The 18759-nt window shown below is 38.2% G+C and overlaps 1 protein-coding gene across 1 annotated transcript in view; it reads left to right on the top strand.

Annotated features, from left to right (window-relative positions):
* Positions 1–15859, top strand: part of CERK1 (chitin elicitor receptor kinase 1) — a 29524-nt gene extending 13665 nt beyond the window's left edge. Inside the window, exons 5-12 of the mRNA XM_077368708.1 lie at positions 705–901; positions 11552–11641; positions 13148–13241; positions 13345–13496; positions 13575–13666; positions 14610–14748; positions 14979–15077; positions 15379–15859. Coding sequence (XP_077224823.1) covers positions 705–901; positions 11552–11641; positions 13148–13241; positions 13345–13496; positions 13575–13666; positions 14610–14748; positions 14979–15077; positions 15379–15543 — 1028 coding nt within the window. The 3' untranslated portion in view covers positions 15544–15859. The remainder of the gene's footprint in view (positions 1–704; positions 902–11551; positions 11642–13147; positions 13242–13344; positions 13497–13574; positions 13667–14609; positions 14749–14978; positions 15078–15378) is intronic.
* The last annotated feature ends 2900 nt before the right edge of the window (positions 15860–18759 follow it).

The following is an 18759-nucleotide window of genomic DNA, read 5'->3' as shown; positions in this document are numbered from 1 at the left end:
GCTAAACTGTTATAATCCCAGGATCCAAACTTGGTACTATATTTAGAGTTTTCATGCCATACATGTCTTGGATCCAAGTTACCTTTTGATCTTCACACCAGTAGATGTAGAAACCACAATGGCAATCCATCTTCGAATGGTTTCATTTGTGAACAAACACACCGTATCGTCAATCTTTATCGAAGTGATTACTCCTATTAATATGAAGATTGCCCAATTGGTTTGATCTCCGGATCATCCTAAACGTGAACTTAAGAAATCCGACATATTGCATTAAGAACAATCTCCAAAAATCTTTCCACGAAAACACAACGGCAATATATCAGAATGGAGATGAAATTGCAAATGCTATTTATATGTTTTCCACAGTAATGGCATACATTTTTCGTCATGGGAAATCATTTAACATAATATATATTCTTCGGCATGGTTAGGATGTAGAACAATGAGACCGAAAGGACCATTATGTGCTTACAATGTGCTTATCAGCTCGAACAAGGGGATGTAATTTTATTATTCATGTCCTTGGTAGCTTTAGCGTTAAAAATGATAGTATATATCTTTAAGCTCAGTAAGCTTTGTTTTCAAAAGTTGAATTTTCTATCTTTGATTTGTTCTTGATAGACCACGCTCCACTACAATTAATGATAAACAATTTGAAAGAAAGCGCTAATCCCAGTGTCTCTTCCCTCGTATGCTTCTAGGTTCTGAAAATATCTTGGATAAAGGTACCGAATCAGTTGCTACTGTTGGTGGTTCGCTGGGGCTAGGTATCACTGTGGACAAATCTGTGGAGTTCTCCTATGATGAGCTTTCCAAGGCTACAGATGACTTCAGCTTGGCCAATAAAATTGGTCAAGGTGGCTTTGGGGCTGTTTACTATGCTGAATTAAGAGGGGAGGTCTGTTCTATCACTTTATTATTTATTTCTACCACTAAATGTGACAGAAGTTGTGTTTTCTGTGTTATATGGGTGCTTCCCTATTTTCATATTTAATTTTCAACACAGATTACTGGTCCGATTGTACATGCAGCATCTCTAACCCTCTCATCCCTTTCTTTACATGTTTTTGAGGCTAGATCACTTAATTGAATCTATTTGCATATTTTTCTTCTTTTTGTTTACTATTATTCATGTTTCACATTTATTTTGCATTTTTATTTAATATTTGTTGATGTTTAGATCTGCATTTGACCGCATTTGCTATTACTCTGCATTCGACCTACGTATATTTGATCTTGATTCACGTACCTAAAGATTTATATGCCTAATTTTTGTTGCCTTTTCATGATTTTTCATTTTTTAACTAGTAATTCATTAAATAAGAAGTGGCACAAAAAGGGGAATGCAGAGTAATAGCAATTGCTAAGAAAGGGGCCCTAAATGGCCAAACAACGAGGCAAAAGTAAAGATACACAGAAACTATAATATGGGCATTAGATGCTACAAAACCACATCTCTACAAAATTTTCCATGATGCCATTCAGAGAAAAGGAGATTCGCCATGATTGGCTAGTCTATCCACCTTGGATTTCCTTCTTGATTGACGTGAGACAATTTATACGTAAGACCTGTTTGTTTTAGATTATGACAACCGATTGTGGAGTCCCCAACTGATTATTGGACTCAAATTTAGTGCAATTTTCGGTCCAATAATCGGTTGGGGACTCTACAATCAGCTGTCATAATCTAAAACAAACAGGGCCTCAGAAAAGTGAAATAGTAAATCCGTCATATCTCTAAATAGGTCAAGGAGGCTTGGAATCACACTCAAGCCCAATTGCCAACCACCCAATTTAAATTGTCATCGATGTGAATTGCTTTATTGCTGCCCCCAAAATTAAATTTTAGCCAGCCATGAGCTGGAGCAGTCCAAGTGTCAGATCTGTGAGGGTGAATAACAATTTCCCGAGAAACACCTGCCCAATTAGATTAATATATTAAGAAGAATATCATCAAATAACTTGCTATTAGAAGCTTGCTTAGAGACATTGATAATTATTTTGTTAATCAAACACCCAAGGCTGTTATCACAGCCAGTGAGAACTCTGAAATGACTTCTTTGATCTAGATTTGTGTATTTCTGTGTTTGGTTAGAGACATTGATAATTATTTTGTTAATCAAACACCCAAGGCTGTTATCACAGCCAGTGAGAACTCTGAAATGTCATTCTTTGATCTAGATTTGTGTATTTCTGTGTTTGTTTATTTATTTTTATATTTTCACTAATTCTATTTTATTTTGGCTCTTTTCTACATGTATTTGTTGCTTTCTCAATCACTAATAATTTGATGTTTATTTTGCACTGTTTTCATTTCTTGTTTTGCTATTTTTCTTTGTTAAGTTTACCTGCTACTTCTCTTGTGTCATTTGTGTTAGCATATTGCTTACTTAATTTATTCATTTCTGTAGTTGCTCACTTGATTCTACACTTCTAGTTCAAGTAGTAGATTAAAATATTGACAATCAACCAGATGGCATGCATAAGAGACTTGCCACCACCCTAGAAACATTATAGAACACATTAAATTTATCAAAACATAGATATTTCCTATGTACAATCTGCCGAAATCCATTAATGATAAAAGTTGTTTGGATATGTGGTTGAAATCACGTGTTGCTTCAATTTCGGAACCATTAGGCCAAAATAAATGAATAAAAGAATTATAGGTGTATTAGTTTGGGCATTTGCTGATGCATACACCTATAGATACGGTTATGATAAACCTTGATTGGTCCTAAATCCTAATGTGCATAGGTCACAGTTTTCTCTTACACCATTGAGAAGAGTGAAATCTTAAACGCGGTTTTGACAGTTACATTTTAATTCTTCATATCTTATGAATGTGACCATCTATGTTGCATGGATTCGGATTCGGGTGTCGGAATCCGACACGGATTCGAGGTGTCGGATTCAGCAAACCCAAAAAACAAGGATTCGGATTCGGCATCGGATTCGGTATTTAATTAAATTAATTAAATATTTTAAAAATATTTTAAAAAAATTAAAAAATATATATTATAAAAAAAAAGCAGCATTCAATATGCTTTCATAATTCAAAACTCTATATAACAACCATAATAATATTCAAAAAAAAATTTATATAGTGCTATTTATTTACCCGGAATTTATCTAGGGACCCGGGCGCACCTTCAATTCATTGATCAAAATATAACATTACAACTTACCAAAGGAAGCATAAACCTTGCCTCTGACCCAAACAACATGCAAAAAAAGATAACAAAAAAACTTCGAATGTTTGGAGTGCCGAAATTTGTCCCATCTTGCTGCTCCTCAAAAACTCATAATCCAATTCAATCAACTGCAATAAAAATATTAGTGCATGAATGGTTAGCCATGATATTTAGACTATGAAATAAAAATTTAAGAAAAAATGAACATAAAAAAATTTAAAAACATATCTTCCTCGACTAATTCTTTCCACTTTGCTCTTCTTCATCGAACAATGAAGGATCTAAATCATCCTCATCAAAGTATAATTCTGCATCTTGAAGACTGGAAGCCCCTTCAACAGCCAAGCCTTCACCCACAACATCCTAATGTCATGAAGGACCATCCTTATATTCACTTTGCTGCCTCGATAAAAGACGTAAATTGGAATGCACGAAGACCAAGTCTTCCACTCTTGATGATGTCATCTTGTTCCGCTATAAAGAGTGGATGTGTGCAAATGTGCTCCAATTTCTTTCACAACACAATGAAGAAGCTGGTTGTGATAGAAGTTTTGCCGCCAATGCCTGTAACATAGGAGTACTCGAGCCATTCTTTGCCCACCACACGATAGGATCTTTAGAATATCTATCAGACATAACCTCCCAACGGCCATAGTCACCAACTCCGGCAGAAAATTGTCCATACTGCAGATGGATTGTCGATCGGCTACATTTGGAAAGAGGCTCTCAAAACATCTATCTCGATTAATTGATATTTCTCTATCTACGTGTGGAGACTCCCGATTTTGATCTGCACCGCCTTCAGATAACCATCGGTCACTGTAATACTTCGGATTCAGACTGTGGGCCATACAATGTAAAGGAGTGTTGCTTTTGTTCCATCTACTAAGCAAAATAGTATGTACCACATCATAAAATGCCGAAGTATCTAAATGAGGATCTTTCATCTCATGATGAAAAATAACGTCCATCACTTTCTCAATCATAGAATCCTACATCTCATACAAAAGATGTAGTGTAAGACGATCAGTGTCGCAGGCCCTCAACATGGACACAATGGGCTCAGTGAAGCTCAACATATAATCAACATTGTCCTACCATGTATTAGACACTATACACTCTTTTATCTTATTTGCTTTCTAGACGTCGGCAGCATCTTTATAATGTCTCTAGTCTTCAGACATCACCATCTTTTCAAGGGCCGTTTTGATTTTTCGAACTCGTGCAACCATCTGAATTGTGGATGCAAATATAGTTTCAGCCATACCTAATAATTTCAACTTTGAAAATCTATTGAAGATGGCGAGTGCCATTGAATGATTCACAACGAAATTTCTAATCAACTTCAAAATTCACACTGTATAAACGCTTCAAAATTCTCAGCTGTGTTACTCGGCGAACATATGTTCTTCAAAGCCAAGTTCAGTGTATGGACTACACACGGTGTCAAAAATATGTGTGGGTGAATGGCTTCAACCTGTAGCCCTGCAGATCTACAAACACGTGCATTATCAGTGATAATTTGCACCACCTTCTCTGGCCTAACCTCAGAAATAACTTCAAGAAAAATTTTTGCCATGTATGACGCATCCTTGTACTCTCCACTCGCATCAACGGATTTTAAAAACATAGGTTTACTATGTGAAACGGCCATAAAATTTATGAGTGGTCTCCTTTGCACATCCGTCCATCCATCAGACACTATCGATACCCCTGTTCGACCCCATGCCGCTCTGATAGTATTTAAAATATTGTCAAGATTCCCCTTTTCCCTTGCAAGTAGGGTTGTCTTAAGCCTGTTGTAAGATGGTGGCGTGTAACCCTTTAAATTACTATCACAAGCATATTTTATCACTACTCTAAAATAAGGAGATCGGACAAGATTAAATGATAGCCCCGAAGAATAAAGCATGCGAGCTATCATTGTATCCATCTCATCCCTAGAAGCCATGTTAAATGACTAGGCAATCGGACTCTCTAAAAGTTTCCTTTTTCTAATAGAGTGTCAACGGTCATTTTTGGGGTACTGAAGCTGCCTTAGCCGCCGCATTTGCCATTTGCTTTCTTCTATCCGCTTCATCACTTTCTTTCTTTAAGGAGGAAAAAATGTGTAACCAGATCTGCCATTTGCCATGGGGCTTGGAGAAATTAGTAACCAGATCTGTGTTTTCTAGGTGAAAAGTGTCCAGAAAGAAGAGGAAGAAGAAGAGTAGAAAGGAGGAAAAATGAGAGATAGAGAGAGAGAACGAAAAGGTATAATTTCTGTCACTCTTTTGCTGACAGAGTGAACTCCTTTAATAGGGCAACACCTGCATTCAGTTACATTGATGACTTCAAAACAGATTCTTCTCTAACTAATTACTGACAGTAAAGTGCTTAAGGAAATGTTTATCTACTAATATAATTCATCTATTTGTTATCCTAACCCTCCACGTAATCCCCCATCCATTGTGGCTTATTCCTGACTCTTTCTGCCCTGTTGTCCTCCTGCTATGGAATACTTGAATGGTTTGGGTTTACATCATTGCCGCCCTCTTGGAAACTAACGTTGTCCTCAAGGTTCAAATGAGGGTAATCCCTTTGAAGTACAGTAACATCCTCCCAGGAAGTATCTTCAGGGAGCAGGCCCCGCCATTGTACCAACACCTGTTTAACTGGAATGTCATCACGGAGGACAGTTCTGGTACTCAAAACGACCAGTGGCGAAATAAGAGGTTGGTTGTTAAAGCCTCGGGATGGTAGTTCACAGGGGGTGTCGGTCCATAATACGGTTTAAGCAGTGAAATGTGGAACACAGGGTGAATGCGGCTATGCTCTGGAAGCTTCAATTTGTATGCTACCGCGCTCACCTTGGACTCAATTTCATATGGTCCGTAGAAACGTTTACTTAGCTTCTGTGAGGATCGTGGAGCTGCTGACCGTTGTTTGTATGGTTGAAGTTTCAAAAGGACCCAATTGCCTACCTCAAATTGTTTATCAGTGCGTCTCTGGTCCGCTAAGGATTCATACAAGATTGGGCCTGAAGCAGATTTGTTTTGAGCTGACTCAAAATTGTGTCTCGTTGCATTAGTTCCTCATCAGCTGCTGCAATTTTTGAAGACCCCATTATATAAGTTGGAAAAGCCGGAGGAGGTCTACCATAGACAGCCTCATAGGGTGTCATTTTGATGGCAGTGTGAAATGAGGTATTATCGGAGTACTCTGCCCATAGCAAAGAAGCCTGCCACTGTTTAGGATTTTCCTGAGAAAAAGCTCGGAGATATTGTTCAAGACAGCGGTTCAACACCTCTGATGGCCCGTCTGTTTGAGGCTATGTTGCATGGATTCGGATTCGCGTGTCGGGATCCGACACGGATTCGAGGTGTCGGATTCGGCAAACCTCAAAAACTAGGATTCGTGGATTCGGTAATTTTTAAATAAAATTAAATTTTAAAAATTATAAATTTAACCATGAAAATTTTGAGGGTGAAGGATCGATGCGTTTGAATTTAGAGTCGAAGGAGGAAGGGGAGTCGATCTTCCAGGGTCGAGGCGCTAGGGTTTCTAGTAAGAAAGTACAGGTTGCGCCTTCATATAAAAAAAGTTAAGAGGAAATTGTTTTTAAGGGGAAATATATAGGATTCACATTTTAAAAGAGAATCCGATGAGTCGGATTCATCCGAAAAAAAAACAGGATTCGTGCAGGACACAGCTATTACAAGAATCTGGGTGTGTCCCACGAGAATCCATGTTCGATTCGCGTGTGGAGGCGTGTCGACCCAGATTCGGCATAGGGGGGCAAAGAATCCATGCAACATAGGTTTGAGGGTGGTAGGCTGACGACATTTTTAAAGTGGTTCCACTTAGCTTCCATACTTCTGACCAAAATTTCCTAGTGAAGATAGGGTCCCTGTCCGACACGGTAGATTTAGGAATGCCATGGTGCTTGACTACTATATCAGTAAATAAACGAGCAACCTTGACAGCATTATAAGAGGACGGAAGAGCTCCAAAGTGTGCATACTTCGACGATCGGTCGACGACGACCAAGATGACTGTGAACCCATTAGAATTAGGTAAGCCGGTGATGAAATCCATGGCAATGTCCTCCCAAATTTGCTGGGGAATCGGTAATGGCTGTAGTAAACCCATCGGAGGAGAAGTGGTGTACTTTGTTTGCTGACAAATAAGACATTGGCGTATAAATTGCTTGACGTCTGTCCTTAATGTCAGCCAATAAAAACTTGCAGAGATGCGAAGAATGGTTCGTAACACCCCATTGTGGCCTCCTTGAGGTGAACCATGGAATTCGTACATGATTCGAAATCGTAATGGAGATGTGCAGTTAATAAACAACCTGTGGTTATGAAAAAGAAGGCCATTTCGAACTGAAAATTCTGGGGCGGCATGTCCTTGTGCAATCTCTTCATGTTTAGCTATGAGCTCAGATTCCGTGGTGTTTTCTAATTGTATTTGACTTGTAATATCGAAAACTGGACTGGACATTGCCATTTGTAGGTTGGAACTTGCATTGTGCTCTGATTCTAATGGCACTTCTTCAATTCGAGAAAGGCCATCAGCCACTGGGTTATCCTTCCCTGATTTATAAACAATAGAGTAATTGTAACCCAGTAATTTACAGAGGTATTGCTGTTGTTCTGGGGTCTGAATGACCTGCGCCATTAGATTTTTTAAACTCTGATGGTCTGTATATATGGTGAAGTGTCGTCCAAGCAAATATTGGTGCCACTTCTCAACGGCTTCTGTAATGGCGAACAATTCTTTGACATATGCGGAAGCAAGAGACATGGTAGGTGACATTTTTTTGCTGAAATAAGCAATGGGATGTCTGTCCTGCATCAAAACAGCTCCAATGGCTAAACGGGAAGCATCTGTTTCCACCACAAATTCCTTGGAAAAATCAGGTAAGGCTAATATAGGGACTTGAGTCATTAATCTTTTGAGTTGATCGAAAGCAGATTGAGCTTCTTGAGTCCAAGTAAAAGCATCTTTTTTTAAAAGATTAGTTAGAGGATACGCCACTGTGGCATAGTGCTGGACAAACCGTCGATAATACCCGGTGAGACCCAAGAATCCTCGTAACTGTTTCAGAGTAAGCGATCTAGGCCAATCGAGCATCGCTTGAACCTTTGCTGGATCTGGTTGGACCCCCACGCCTGAAACCAAATGGCCCAAATAGTCTATTTGTGATTGGAAAAATTGACACTTAGTCAATTTAGCAAATAATTGATTTGTGGCCAAACACTCCAGAACAGAGTATAAATGATGAACATGATCTTCCATTGATTTGCTGTAAACGAGTATGTCATCGGAGAATACAATGACAAATTGTCGTAAATAAGGTTGGAATATGGTGTTCATTGTACTTTGAAAGGTGGATGGAGCATTGGTAAGACCGAAGGGCATAACTAAAAATTCGTAATGGCCTTCGTGGGTTCTAAAGGCTGTTTTAGCACAATCTTCTGTTCTCATGCGGATTTGATGATAGCCCGACCGAAGATCAAGTTTAGAAAACACCATGGCGCCATATAATTCATCCATGAGCTCATCAATAGTTGGGATGGGAAAACGATCCTTGATGGTAATGGAATTTAAGGCGCGATAATTAACACAAAATCGCCATGTATTATCCTTCTTTTTGACTAATAAAACAGGGGAGGAGAAAGGACTGTGACTTGGAAAAATGATTCCATTAATGAGCATTTCTCTGACCAGACGTTCAATTTCATTTTTTTGAAAATGGGGATAACGATAGCGTTTGACATTGATAGGACAAGAACCTGGTATAAGGTGAATTTGATGGTTGATTGGTCCAGGAGGTGGTAAGGTAGTAGATAGTTGGAAAATTCCCGAAAATTGGTGTAAAAGATCAACAACTGCAGGGGGAATGTTGGATGGCAGATCAGTGAGTAGGTTGTCTTGGGCCAAATGTTTACTGAGGGGTTCCCCTGTATATATCAATTGGAAACAGGAGGCAATCAAATCAGCGTTAGTTAAACTTTTCAAATGGGTAGCTTTAAGGGGGTGTGGATTGAGTTCCGCTTCACCTACAAGTGTGACAGGCTTTCCCTGCCAATTAAACTCCATTATAGCAACTCTGTAATTTGTGACAATTGGCCCCAGCTCTGCCAACCATTGAATCCCTAACACAAGGTCTGCTCCCTTGATGGGCAAGATAAAAAGATCAAATGTAAAATTGTGTGATTGTAAATTGATCTTAACATTGAGGCATTGCTTAGTGCAGAGGAGAGACTCGCCATTTCCGATTAAGACTCTGAATGGAGTAGTCGGAATAATTGGCCAATTCATCGATTTGACGACCCTTTCTTTCACAAAATTGTGGGTAGAACCACTATCCATTAAAACATGGAAAGAATGGTTAGAATTTACTCCTGTAACGCGGATGGTGCTTAGATTTTGCTGGTCCACGAGAGCATTAAAGCTAATTTCTCTCTTGGAGTAGTCGTTGTAGTGTCCTCTGCAGTGTCTTCCATATCAGTGACATCCTCTGGATCGATGTCATCGTCTAATGCAGCCAAATGGTGTAGTCGTTTGCGACAATCATGTCCATGACTATACTTCTCATCACAGAAATAACAAATTCCTTTTTCCCTTTTCAATCGCATCTCCTCCTTTGTTAGTTGTTTGGTCCGGATTGGAATTTGATGCGAAGGAGATCTCATAACGGGTTTAATTGGTGGAACAGAGGGTGTAAGAAGTAAATCAGATCCACCCACACTAGGTTTAGACCAATTTGATTTCCATGTTGTCTTCATGTCATCATATTTTTGCTCATATACCTTGGCTAAGGAAATCGCTTGGATCAACGAAGTAGGTTGCAACACCAATAATTCCCGCTTTAGATCGGGCTTCAGACCAGAGATAAAGAAACTGGTGAGAAAGGATTCAGCGAGACCACCGACCTTGTTGGATAGCGACTTGAATTGGAATTGATATTCTTCTACAGTGAAGGACCAAATCTCAGTTGAATAGCATCGAGAAATCCTTTCCAGGAATTGATGAGATTATTGGATTTTGCCCATTGAAACGAATTGAGTGCAGGGCCTTCAAGGTGGAATGAACTAATGAGCAAACGTTGATCTTCCGGTGTACTATAATAATTAAAGAACTGTTCTACCTACGACCAACCAATCGGATCTGTCCCGTCAAACTTAGGGACATCCATCCGGATAAATCTGGTGAAATGGCTACCCCACCTTCTTCTGAGTTACTTGCGGAATGATCCTCACCGGAGAAACGAAGGGAAGAAGTAGACGGCTGTCGGATCTGTAGCTGTTTGATCATATTGACGAGCTCCTCGTGTTGTTGCGTCTGAGTTAATCGCAATTCGTTGAGTTGCTGTTGATGAAGTTTGAATTGCTCATCAATCTTGGATTGCACGCGTGTGCTATTCTGCCATTGAGTTCCGATGGACTCAATGAAAGCGCCAATGATAGGGCTTGGAGAAATTAGTAACCAGATCTGTGTTTTCTAGGTGAAAAGTGTCCAGAAAGAAGAGGAAGAAGAAGAGTAGAAAGGAGGAAAAAATGAGAGAGAGAGAGAGAACGAAAAGGAATAATTTCTGTTACTCTTTTGCTGACAGAGTGAGCTCCTTTAATAGGGCAACACCTGCATTCGGTTACATTGATGACTTCAAAACAGATTCTTCTCTAACTAATTACTGACAGTAAAGTGCTTAAGGAAATGTTTATCTACTAATCTAATTCATCTATTTGTTATCCTAACCCTCCACGTAATCCCTCATCCGTTGTGGCTTATTCCTGACTGTTTCTGCCCTGTTGTCCTCTTGCTCTGGAATACTTGAATGGTTTGGGTTTACATCAATACATCTTTTTCAAGAGTTTGGAACTTTGATAGGGTATGAAATGGGACTAAGATCTAGGTGTTTCCCCCAAGATACACATTTGACACAAATGTTTGCTAACAATATGAATCTGACAATTCTATAAATCAATCGTGCGACCAGCACCATAAAAATACAGTCTGTTTTATGGACGTATAGATCCTATAACTTAATTGGACTCCAATCTGTTGTGTCTGAAGTGAAAAGTTATCTATGATTACCTGTATGCCCTATGGTCTGTGGCAGGCCTACTGATTAAGCTGTTAGGTCATTTTGTTTCTTTTACGTCCTACGTTCTAACTTTGTTCTCCCTTTAATATGTAATTTTTCATGTTGTACAGTACCAGATCTTTATTTTAAGAACTAGATTTCTATGTTTTTCATTTGGAAAATGATGCAAATCCATTGCTAGTCATTCAATGCATATTTCTTTCTTTGGTCTCACTGAAGTTGAAAATTTCACATTTTCTTCAATAATATTTCGCTGCAGAAAGCTGCAATCAAGAAGATGGATATGCAAGCATCAAGAGAATTTCTTGCAGAACTGAAGGTTCTAACCCATGTTCATCACTTGAACCTGGTAATTATGCTATCCCTGTGGGAGTATAATCTTTTGTTTGTGTATACCATTGAAAATAATTGTCTTGTTTACATATTTCATTCTTAATTTGGTATTAGTAATAAACTATTTGTTAACTTACCAACTTCTCCAAAAGCTTAAGCTGTTGGAGAAAGGCGTTATTTATCTTTTATACTTTAACACTCCCCCGCACATGAGGTCCCACTTTGGGCCGACCATCGCATGTGGATTTTTGTTATCCGGGAGGTTTGAACTCGAGACCTTTGGCTCTGATACCATGTTAACTTACCAGCTTCTCCAAAAGCTTAAGCTGTTGGAGAAAGGCGTTATTTATCTTTTATACTTAAAACACTATTTAATTATGATCTCGCCGTCGGAGTCTAATCTTTTGTTTACATATACCATTGAAAAAAGTTGTATTGTTTACATATTTCATTCTTAATTTGATATTAGTAATAAACTATATGACTCTCAGTATTTGTTTAACTATTACTTTTAATGTTCATCTAGCTTACCTATTTTCGTTGCTTCCCTACCTTCTTAGACATTTCCTATTTTATGCTACTGTTATTTGTAGTTGACTTGTACTGTGGGAAATTGTCTCATCGTCAATTTCTTGCAGCAATATGATGATATTTTATTTTATTTTATTTTTACTAACAAACAAAATCTAACTTTTAATGTGTGGAATAGGGAGCTCGATCTTTAGGGAGAAGCTATGGGAAGTAGATAGAAAGGAAAGGTATCTCTGGGTTTCAACCAAAAGCAAACTCTTAAAAATGTGTGGAATAAGGAATCTGGATGGGGTTTTATAGGAACCAACAACAATGGCATCCTTAGCTCATTTAAAATAAGCTTTTCCAGTTAAAGTAATACCCTCAAATTTCTACTGTTACATGAGACCCAAGACCTTCAATATCGAATAACTTTCTCTAGAGATAACACCATATTAGATGTCCATTGAACTAGCATGGAATGCCCCCTCACATACACCAAAGGGAAGCGCAATGAATGATGAGAACAAAGGAGCAGTTAAGGAGATTAAACATCGAGAGAAGAGCTTGATTGATCAGATATTCTTTTTGGGGGGGGGGGAATAAAATTTATGGGCAATAAGAAATCATTATGCATTAGCAAAGGTGCTTTTTTTTTACTTAAACCTTACTCAGTGTAGGAGCATCTGGTTTACAAGAATTTGATGACCATATTTCTGGAACCAAATTCTTTGAGTGTAACCCTAGACAATGAATTTTTTTTACTTAAACCTTGCTCATTGTGGGTGCATTACGAGTTCTGCCACTATGGGATAAGTATCTGTTTATCATGTATATTAAACTTCTATATGGCCTGGAACCCATGTTTGACTGCCTACTGTCCATTTAGTTGCTTATTTGAGATTATAATAGCTCTAACTTGTTATTTGTATGGATGATCCTTGAGTGGATTTAATTGATTATTTTTTTTATTTCATGATTGTCTGATATACTCAGTGAAAACCCAATTCAGGTGCGCTTGATTGGATTTTGCACCGAGGGTTCTTTATTCCTTGTTTATGAGTTCATTGAGAATGGCAACTTAAGCGAACACTTGCGTGGCTCAGGTGAGAATAGTAGTGCTCAAAACCGAACCTCCAGAAACGAATTCAATTAATCTTTTGTTTGTTATTCTCATTTCTATTATGCACTTGTTATGATTTTTTTAAGGAAGGGAGCCACTGCCATGGTCTGCTAGAGTGCAAATTGCGCTTGATTCGGCAAGGGGTCTTGAATATATCCATGAACATACAGTTCCTGTTTATATCCATCGGGATATCAAATCAGCAAACATTTTGATTGACAAGAATTTCCATGGAAAGGTTGGGATATCACTTTTATTGGAGAAGCAAGCTGCAAAAACCCATGTACATCACCGTAATCAAATATTTGTCTTGTAGGTCGCAGATTTTGGATTAACAAAACTGACTGAAGTTGGAAGTACATCATTACCAACACGCCTTGTTGGTACATTTGGATACATGCCCCCAGAGTAAGAAGCCTATGTTCTGAAGTATCTTTTTATCTTATTTGTTTCTTTGAACATAGGAAATAAATTATTAACACTTGTACATGTCCTAAATCTGAATAAATTGTCATACTAGTATGATTTTTGTCAATGATTTGAAGGATCATCAAGTAAAGACTACGACATGAGAAGTTTGTAATAACTCCTGTATTATATATTTAACATAGGTATGTACCCTATTTATACTTGCTAGCTCAGATAAGCTAGATACATTTATGTATCTATCTATCTATCTATCTATATATTTAACAAAGGTATGTACCCTATTTGTAAAAAAAGTGTTTGTGCGCTCGATCGCATATAAGCTTATATGAGCTCGAGTGCCCAGACACATGGGTCCCACATTTTTTGTGGTGGTCCAAACCATTCATTTGCAAGGCCCCATCATAGATAGTGTGTGCACCAAAAATCAGGTCCATTGGATCATCATAACCCCTCCAAAAGAGGAGGGCAAGAATGGGCAGATTTGTGGACAAACAGTGTCTGTCCATTTTGCCCTCTACTTTTGGATGGGTTAGGATGATCCTATGGACCTGATTTCTGGTGCACACACTATCTACCGATGGGGCCTTGCAAATGAATGCATTGGATCACCCCTCCAAATGTGGGACCCATGTGTTTTGGGCACTCGAGCGCATATAAGGTACATGCACTCGAGCGCACAATCACCTTTCCTCATATATATATAGTGTGGGAGGTTTTGGTGTCCTTGCATGCCTGCTAGTGCTATTTCTCTTGTACAAAGGTACATCCATAATATCAGTTTCTTGTTCATTTTGCTAATATTACCTAATGAGTGTTAGTTAACATCATAAAACTTTTAGTGCTTTATATCAATTATGTTACTGCATATTTATGTTGGGATTTAGTCATGAGGATCAGATATCTTGCCCATGCTTGCTTTCAGATATGCTCAATATGGCGATGTTTCCCCCAAAGTAGATGTCTATGCTTTTGGTGTTGTCCTTTATGAACTTATTTCGGCCAAAGAAGCTGTCGTCAAGACAGGTGGATCTATTGCTGAATCGAAGGGACTAGTTGCTCTTGTTAGTTCTCTACCCTCTAAACACATACACTAAGGCCTTGCTTGTTTTGGATTTTTAGAACAAATTGTGAGCCCAAAACTGATTATTGAACTCAAATTTACGTGTAATTGTGAGTCCAATAATCATTTTTGGACTCAATCGATTCTCAAAATCCAAAACAAACAGGGCCTAAGAATAACCTTAAACAATGTTCCATCTTATACAATTTCTCCTCTCCCTTGATGTTACAGTTTGAAGAAGTTCTAAGTAAGCCTGATCCGAGAGAAGATTTGCACAAACTAGCCGATCCTCGGCTAGGTGACAGCTACCCAATTGACTCTGTACTCAAGGTGAAAATTGATCCCAGTGGAGGAGTTTATTATTTGAGGAATGTTAGAATGAAGGGCGCTCTTGCAAAAATCAGCTTCAAGGGCGGCCCTATTGGTTGATTTCTGCAAAGTCAACATTGTTTTCATTTTGTAGGCGCATTCCACTTTTCTTGGCGCCACCATAAATGCACTTTGTAGAAATTAACCAATAGGAGTGCCCTTGAAGCTGATTTTTGCAAGGGCGCCCTTCATTCTATCATTCCTCTTATTATTTTTGTTACTTATCTAATTATGTTAATTGTGGTGGCTATTTCTGGTGCAGATGGCCCAGCTTGCTAGGGCTTGCACGCAAGAAAATCCCCAACTTAGGCCAAGCATGAGGTCCATAGTGGTCGCGTTAATGACACTATCATCTTCAACTGAAGATTGGGATGTGGGCTCCTTCTATGAAAACCAAGCTCTAGTCAATCTCATGAGTGGAAGGTAGTAACTTCCCATACCAATGCTTTTCCATGTAAAGCCATGTAAATTCAAACCTGGTTAACCTGCTTTGGTTGTGTCAATCATCTATAAATGTGCAAGTAATCTATGTCAAATCCTACTTTATGAGATTTCTACACTGTAAAACAGGGCAAATACTGTTTAAGGCTATTGCCTTGCTTATCGAGCGAAGCCCAAATGATTTGTTGATTAAACTATCACTCTGAAGATTCATTCCACGTTCTTCGAAAGGATGCCAAATGTGTATTGTAGCGATTAACTTCTATATTTTGTGTATCAGTTTCATGTTTAAATTTAGCAAATTTAGCCAGGGAATCCAACCTGAACCAATTGGCCGCAACTTCAATTTGATTGTAGTGTCGGTGCGCACAACAATCACACTGTGAAGAGCAAACTTTAATTAAACTCGAGGTTTTCTTGTCAATACAATGGTGGAAACTATGGGTGGGTACACAGTTTATTGTATGTGGTTTGCTTTTCTTTATTCAAATTCTGAATCTTAGGCATGTTGCACCCAAAGATCATATTTTGAAATCATGGGTTCTTGTTTTTTTATTTAATTTTGAATACTTGGCAATGCAACAGGATATAGAATTTATAGATTAAAACACTGTAATTGATCTTGTTCAAGAGCTCATCCCCAGTCAAGAAAATCTTACCTATAAGAGGAAGATTTCTATCAGACATAATCTAGTGAACCTTGGAGACAGTTCACTCATGAAAACTTATATTTTTTGGTCCATCTTTCTCATAATAACCACATTTGTTTTGGGGGAATGCTAGACTCACAGGAGCCCTTGCAGGAAAACAGGGAAAGGTCGCCCTCATTGGTCAAAACCAATTTAGGATGAGTAGAAAATCACGGTCATAACTGCCATAAAGCAGTTTTGACCAATGAGGGTGCCATTTCCCTTATTTTATGCAAGGGCTCCTGTGAGTCTAGCATTCCTCTTGTTTTGGTTAATTAGGATATGTTTCTTTCGACGTAAAATAGGTATAAAATAAAATTTACACCCATCTTAGCCTTTAAAATGGGCGTAAAATGTCCATTTTAAGTTGGAAAAAACAGCCTTAATGTAAAAAAGAAATGTTGGGAATTTGCTTTGCTAAATAAATAAATAAAAAATTCACCCATTTTGACCAAAGTTAACAAACATGCTTAATATTTTACAATTTTATTGCAATTGAGAGCTTTTCGGTGCGTAATTAATTTGATGAATGAGGCTAATTTAAAAATGACGTATCCCTAGAAAATCCTTCTTAATTGGGATGGAACAAGGTTTTAAATTTCGGTGAGGACTGAAACCGAAACTTTCCGAAACCGAAATTGCCGGAGTTTGTAAAATAATAGAAAATTATATTAATCTTGGATGATTTACATTAAGCACACGAAGTGTTTTTATAGAAAACTCAAATGATAAACATAGCAAGAGAATTAGATAATTATGGAAAGACATTATCCTAATCCAATTCACTTGCCTAGTCTAATCCAACCGACCAATATAGCCTAATCAAATCAAATCTTCTAATCTCATATTTGATCTTGATTTGATTTCATTATCTAATATGCCCCCTCAAACGTATATGGATTGAAAATCGATATACGTTTGATTATAGTAGATATCCCAAAAAACGAAATAGAAAAATTTGATGCACACTGCCACGGTTGATGTATGTTCAATGTATGTTGCCGATATTGTCAAAAATGATTGTCGCATGTTGTTGAAAAATGTGCCGCATGAAAGAAGAGCCGCGAAGAGCTTTAATGAACTGGATTTGACTCAAGCCTGAATGAGCGAGTCATGTTTAGGTCGATTATGAATACCAAACCTTCTGGAAATGAGTCACAATTGACCGATGCCGGAATGGGCAAGAAAAATGGTCACTATGGACCGATGTCGGAATGGGCAAGAAATGGTGGGTCACTATGGACCGATGCCAGAGTTGGCAAGAAAAGAATCACTATGGACCAATGCCAGAATGGGCAAGAAATTGGTCACTATATACCAATGCGGAAATGGGCAAGAAATTGGTCACTATATACCAATGCGAAAATGGGCAAGAAATGGGTCCTTATGGACCAATGTTGGACCATGGACAAATGCCAGAATGGGCAACAAAGAAGAGATTGGTGGCGATTAATGGCTTGCGGCAAATACGAAACTTTGAAAAAGAAAAATTGGGACATTGGAAGGATTTTCTTTTTCTTTTTTTTTTCTTTTATCAAGAGGATGTGTGCATATCAAATATGGGAGTATGCATTTTTCGCATATGATAAGGCAAGAGGGAAGTAGAGATCGAGCGGTAGTGGGGATTAGATGGTGGCCGGGCGGACGGGCTCGATCGGCCACCCGCCGGAGGACGAGTGCACAGATTTGTGATCAGGCCAGAGGATCCAAGAGCTCTGATACCATGTAAAATAATAGAAAATTATATTAATCTTGGATGATTTACATTAAGCACAAGAAGTGTTTTTATAGAACACTCAAATGATAAACATAGCAAGAGAATAAGATAATTATGGAAATACACTATCCTAATCTAATTCACTTGCCTAATCTAATCCAACCAACCAATATAGCCTAATCAAATCAAATCTTCTAATCTCATATTTGATCTTGATTTGATTTCATTCTCTAATAGAGTTTACCAAATTTCAGTGAAATTTTTGATAAAATATTAATATTTTATTCCTTTTCATAATTTCAGCCGAAATTTTGGCACAAAAAGACGACATTTCAAGCACCTTTACCGAATTCGGCTGAAATTTTGGGATTTCCGCTAAAATTTCAGTTTCGATGAGGACCGAAATTACCATCGAAACCGAAATTTAAAACATTGGGGTGAAAGTCTGTTTGGAAGTTTGGAAATGCTGGGAAAAATCTTTGGGATCACATCCTATGTAAGGAGAGGATTAACTGAAAGATCTTGGTCGTCCATATTGCAATCTTTGATCAATTGGATCAGATCTTTGTTTGGGGGTAGGAGTAGGACCATGTGGTATCACACAGTATGTTGGTGGCCTCACAACACTAGCAAACCAAATCACCATCTACATTCCTTTCTGCCCCCACATATGCATCCTAGATGTGATCAGGACCGTTGGTTGATCCAATCGATAACCAAAATTATCTATTTTCGATTAGCGGGCCCAATCTTCTACATCTAAAACTGTTTATTTTAGATCTAATCAGATCAACGG

The sequence above is a fragment of the Tasmannia lanceolata genome, unplaced genomic scaffold (assembly GCF_043159265.1).
Source record: "Tasmannia lanceolata isolate RefF3 unplaced genomic scaffold, GAP_Taslan_0.1 ptg000003l, whole genome shotgun sequence".
NCBI classification, from domain to species: domain Eukaryota; kingdom Viridiplantae; phylum Streptophyta; class Magnoliopsida; order Canellales; family Winteraceae; genus Tasmannia; species Tasmannia lanceolata.
Note: the sequence above shows the minus strand (reverse complement) of the source record. Positions and strands in the feature narration are given on the sequence as shown.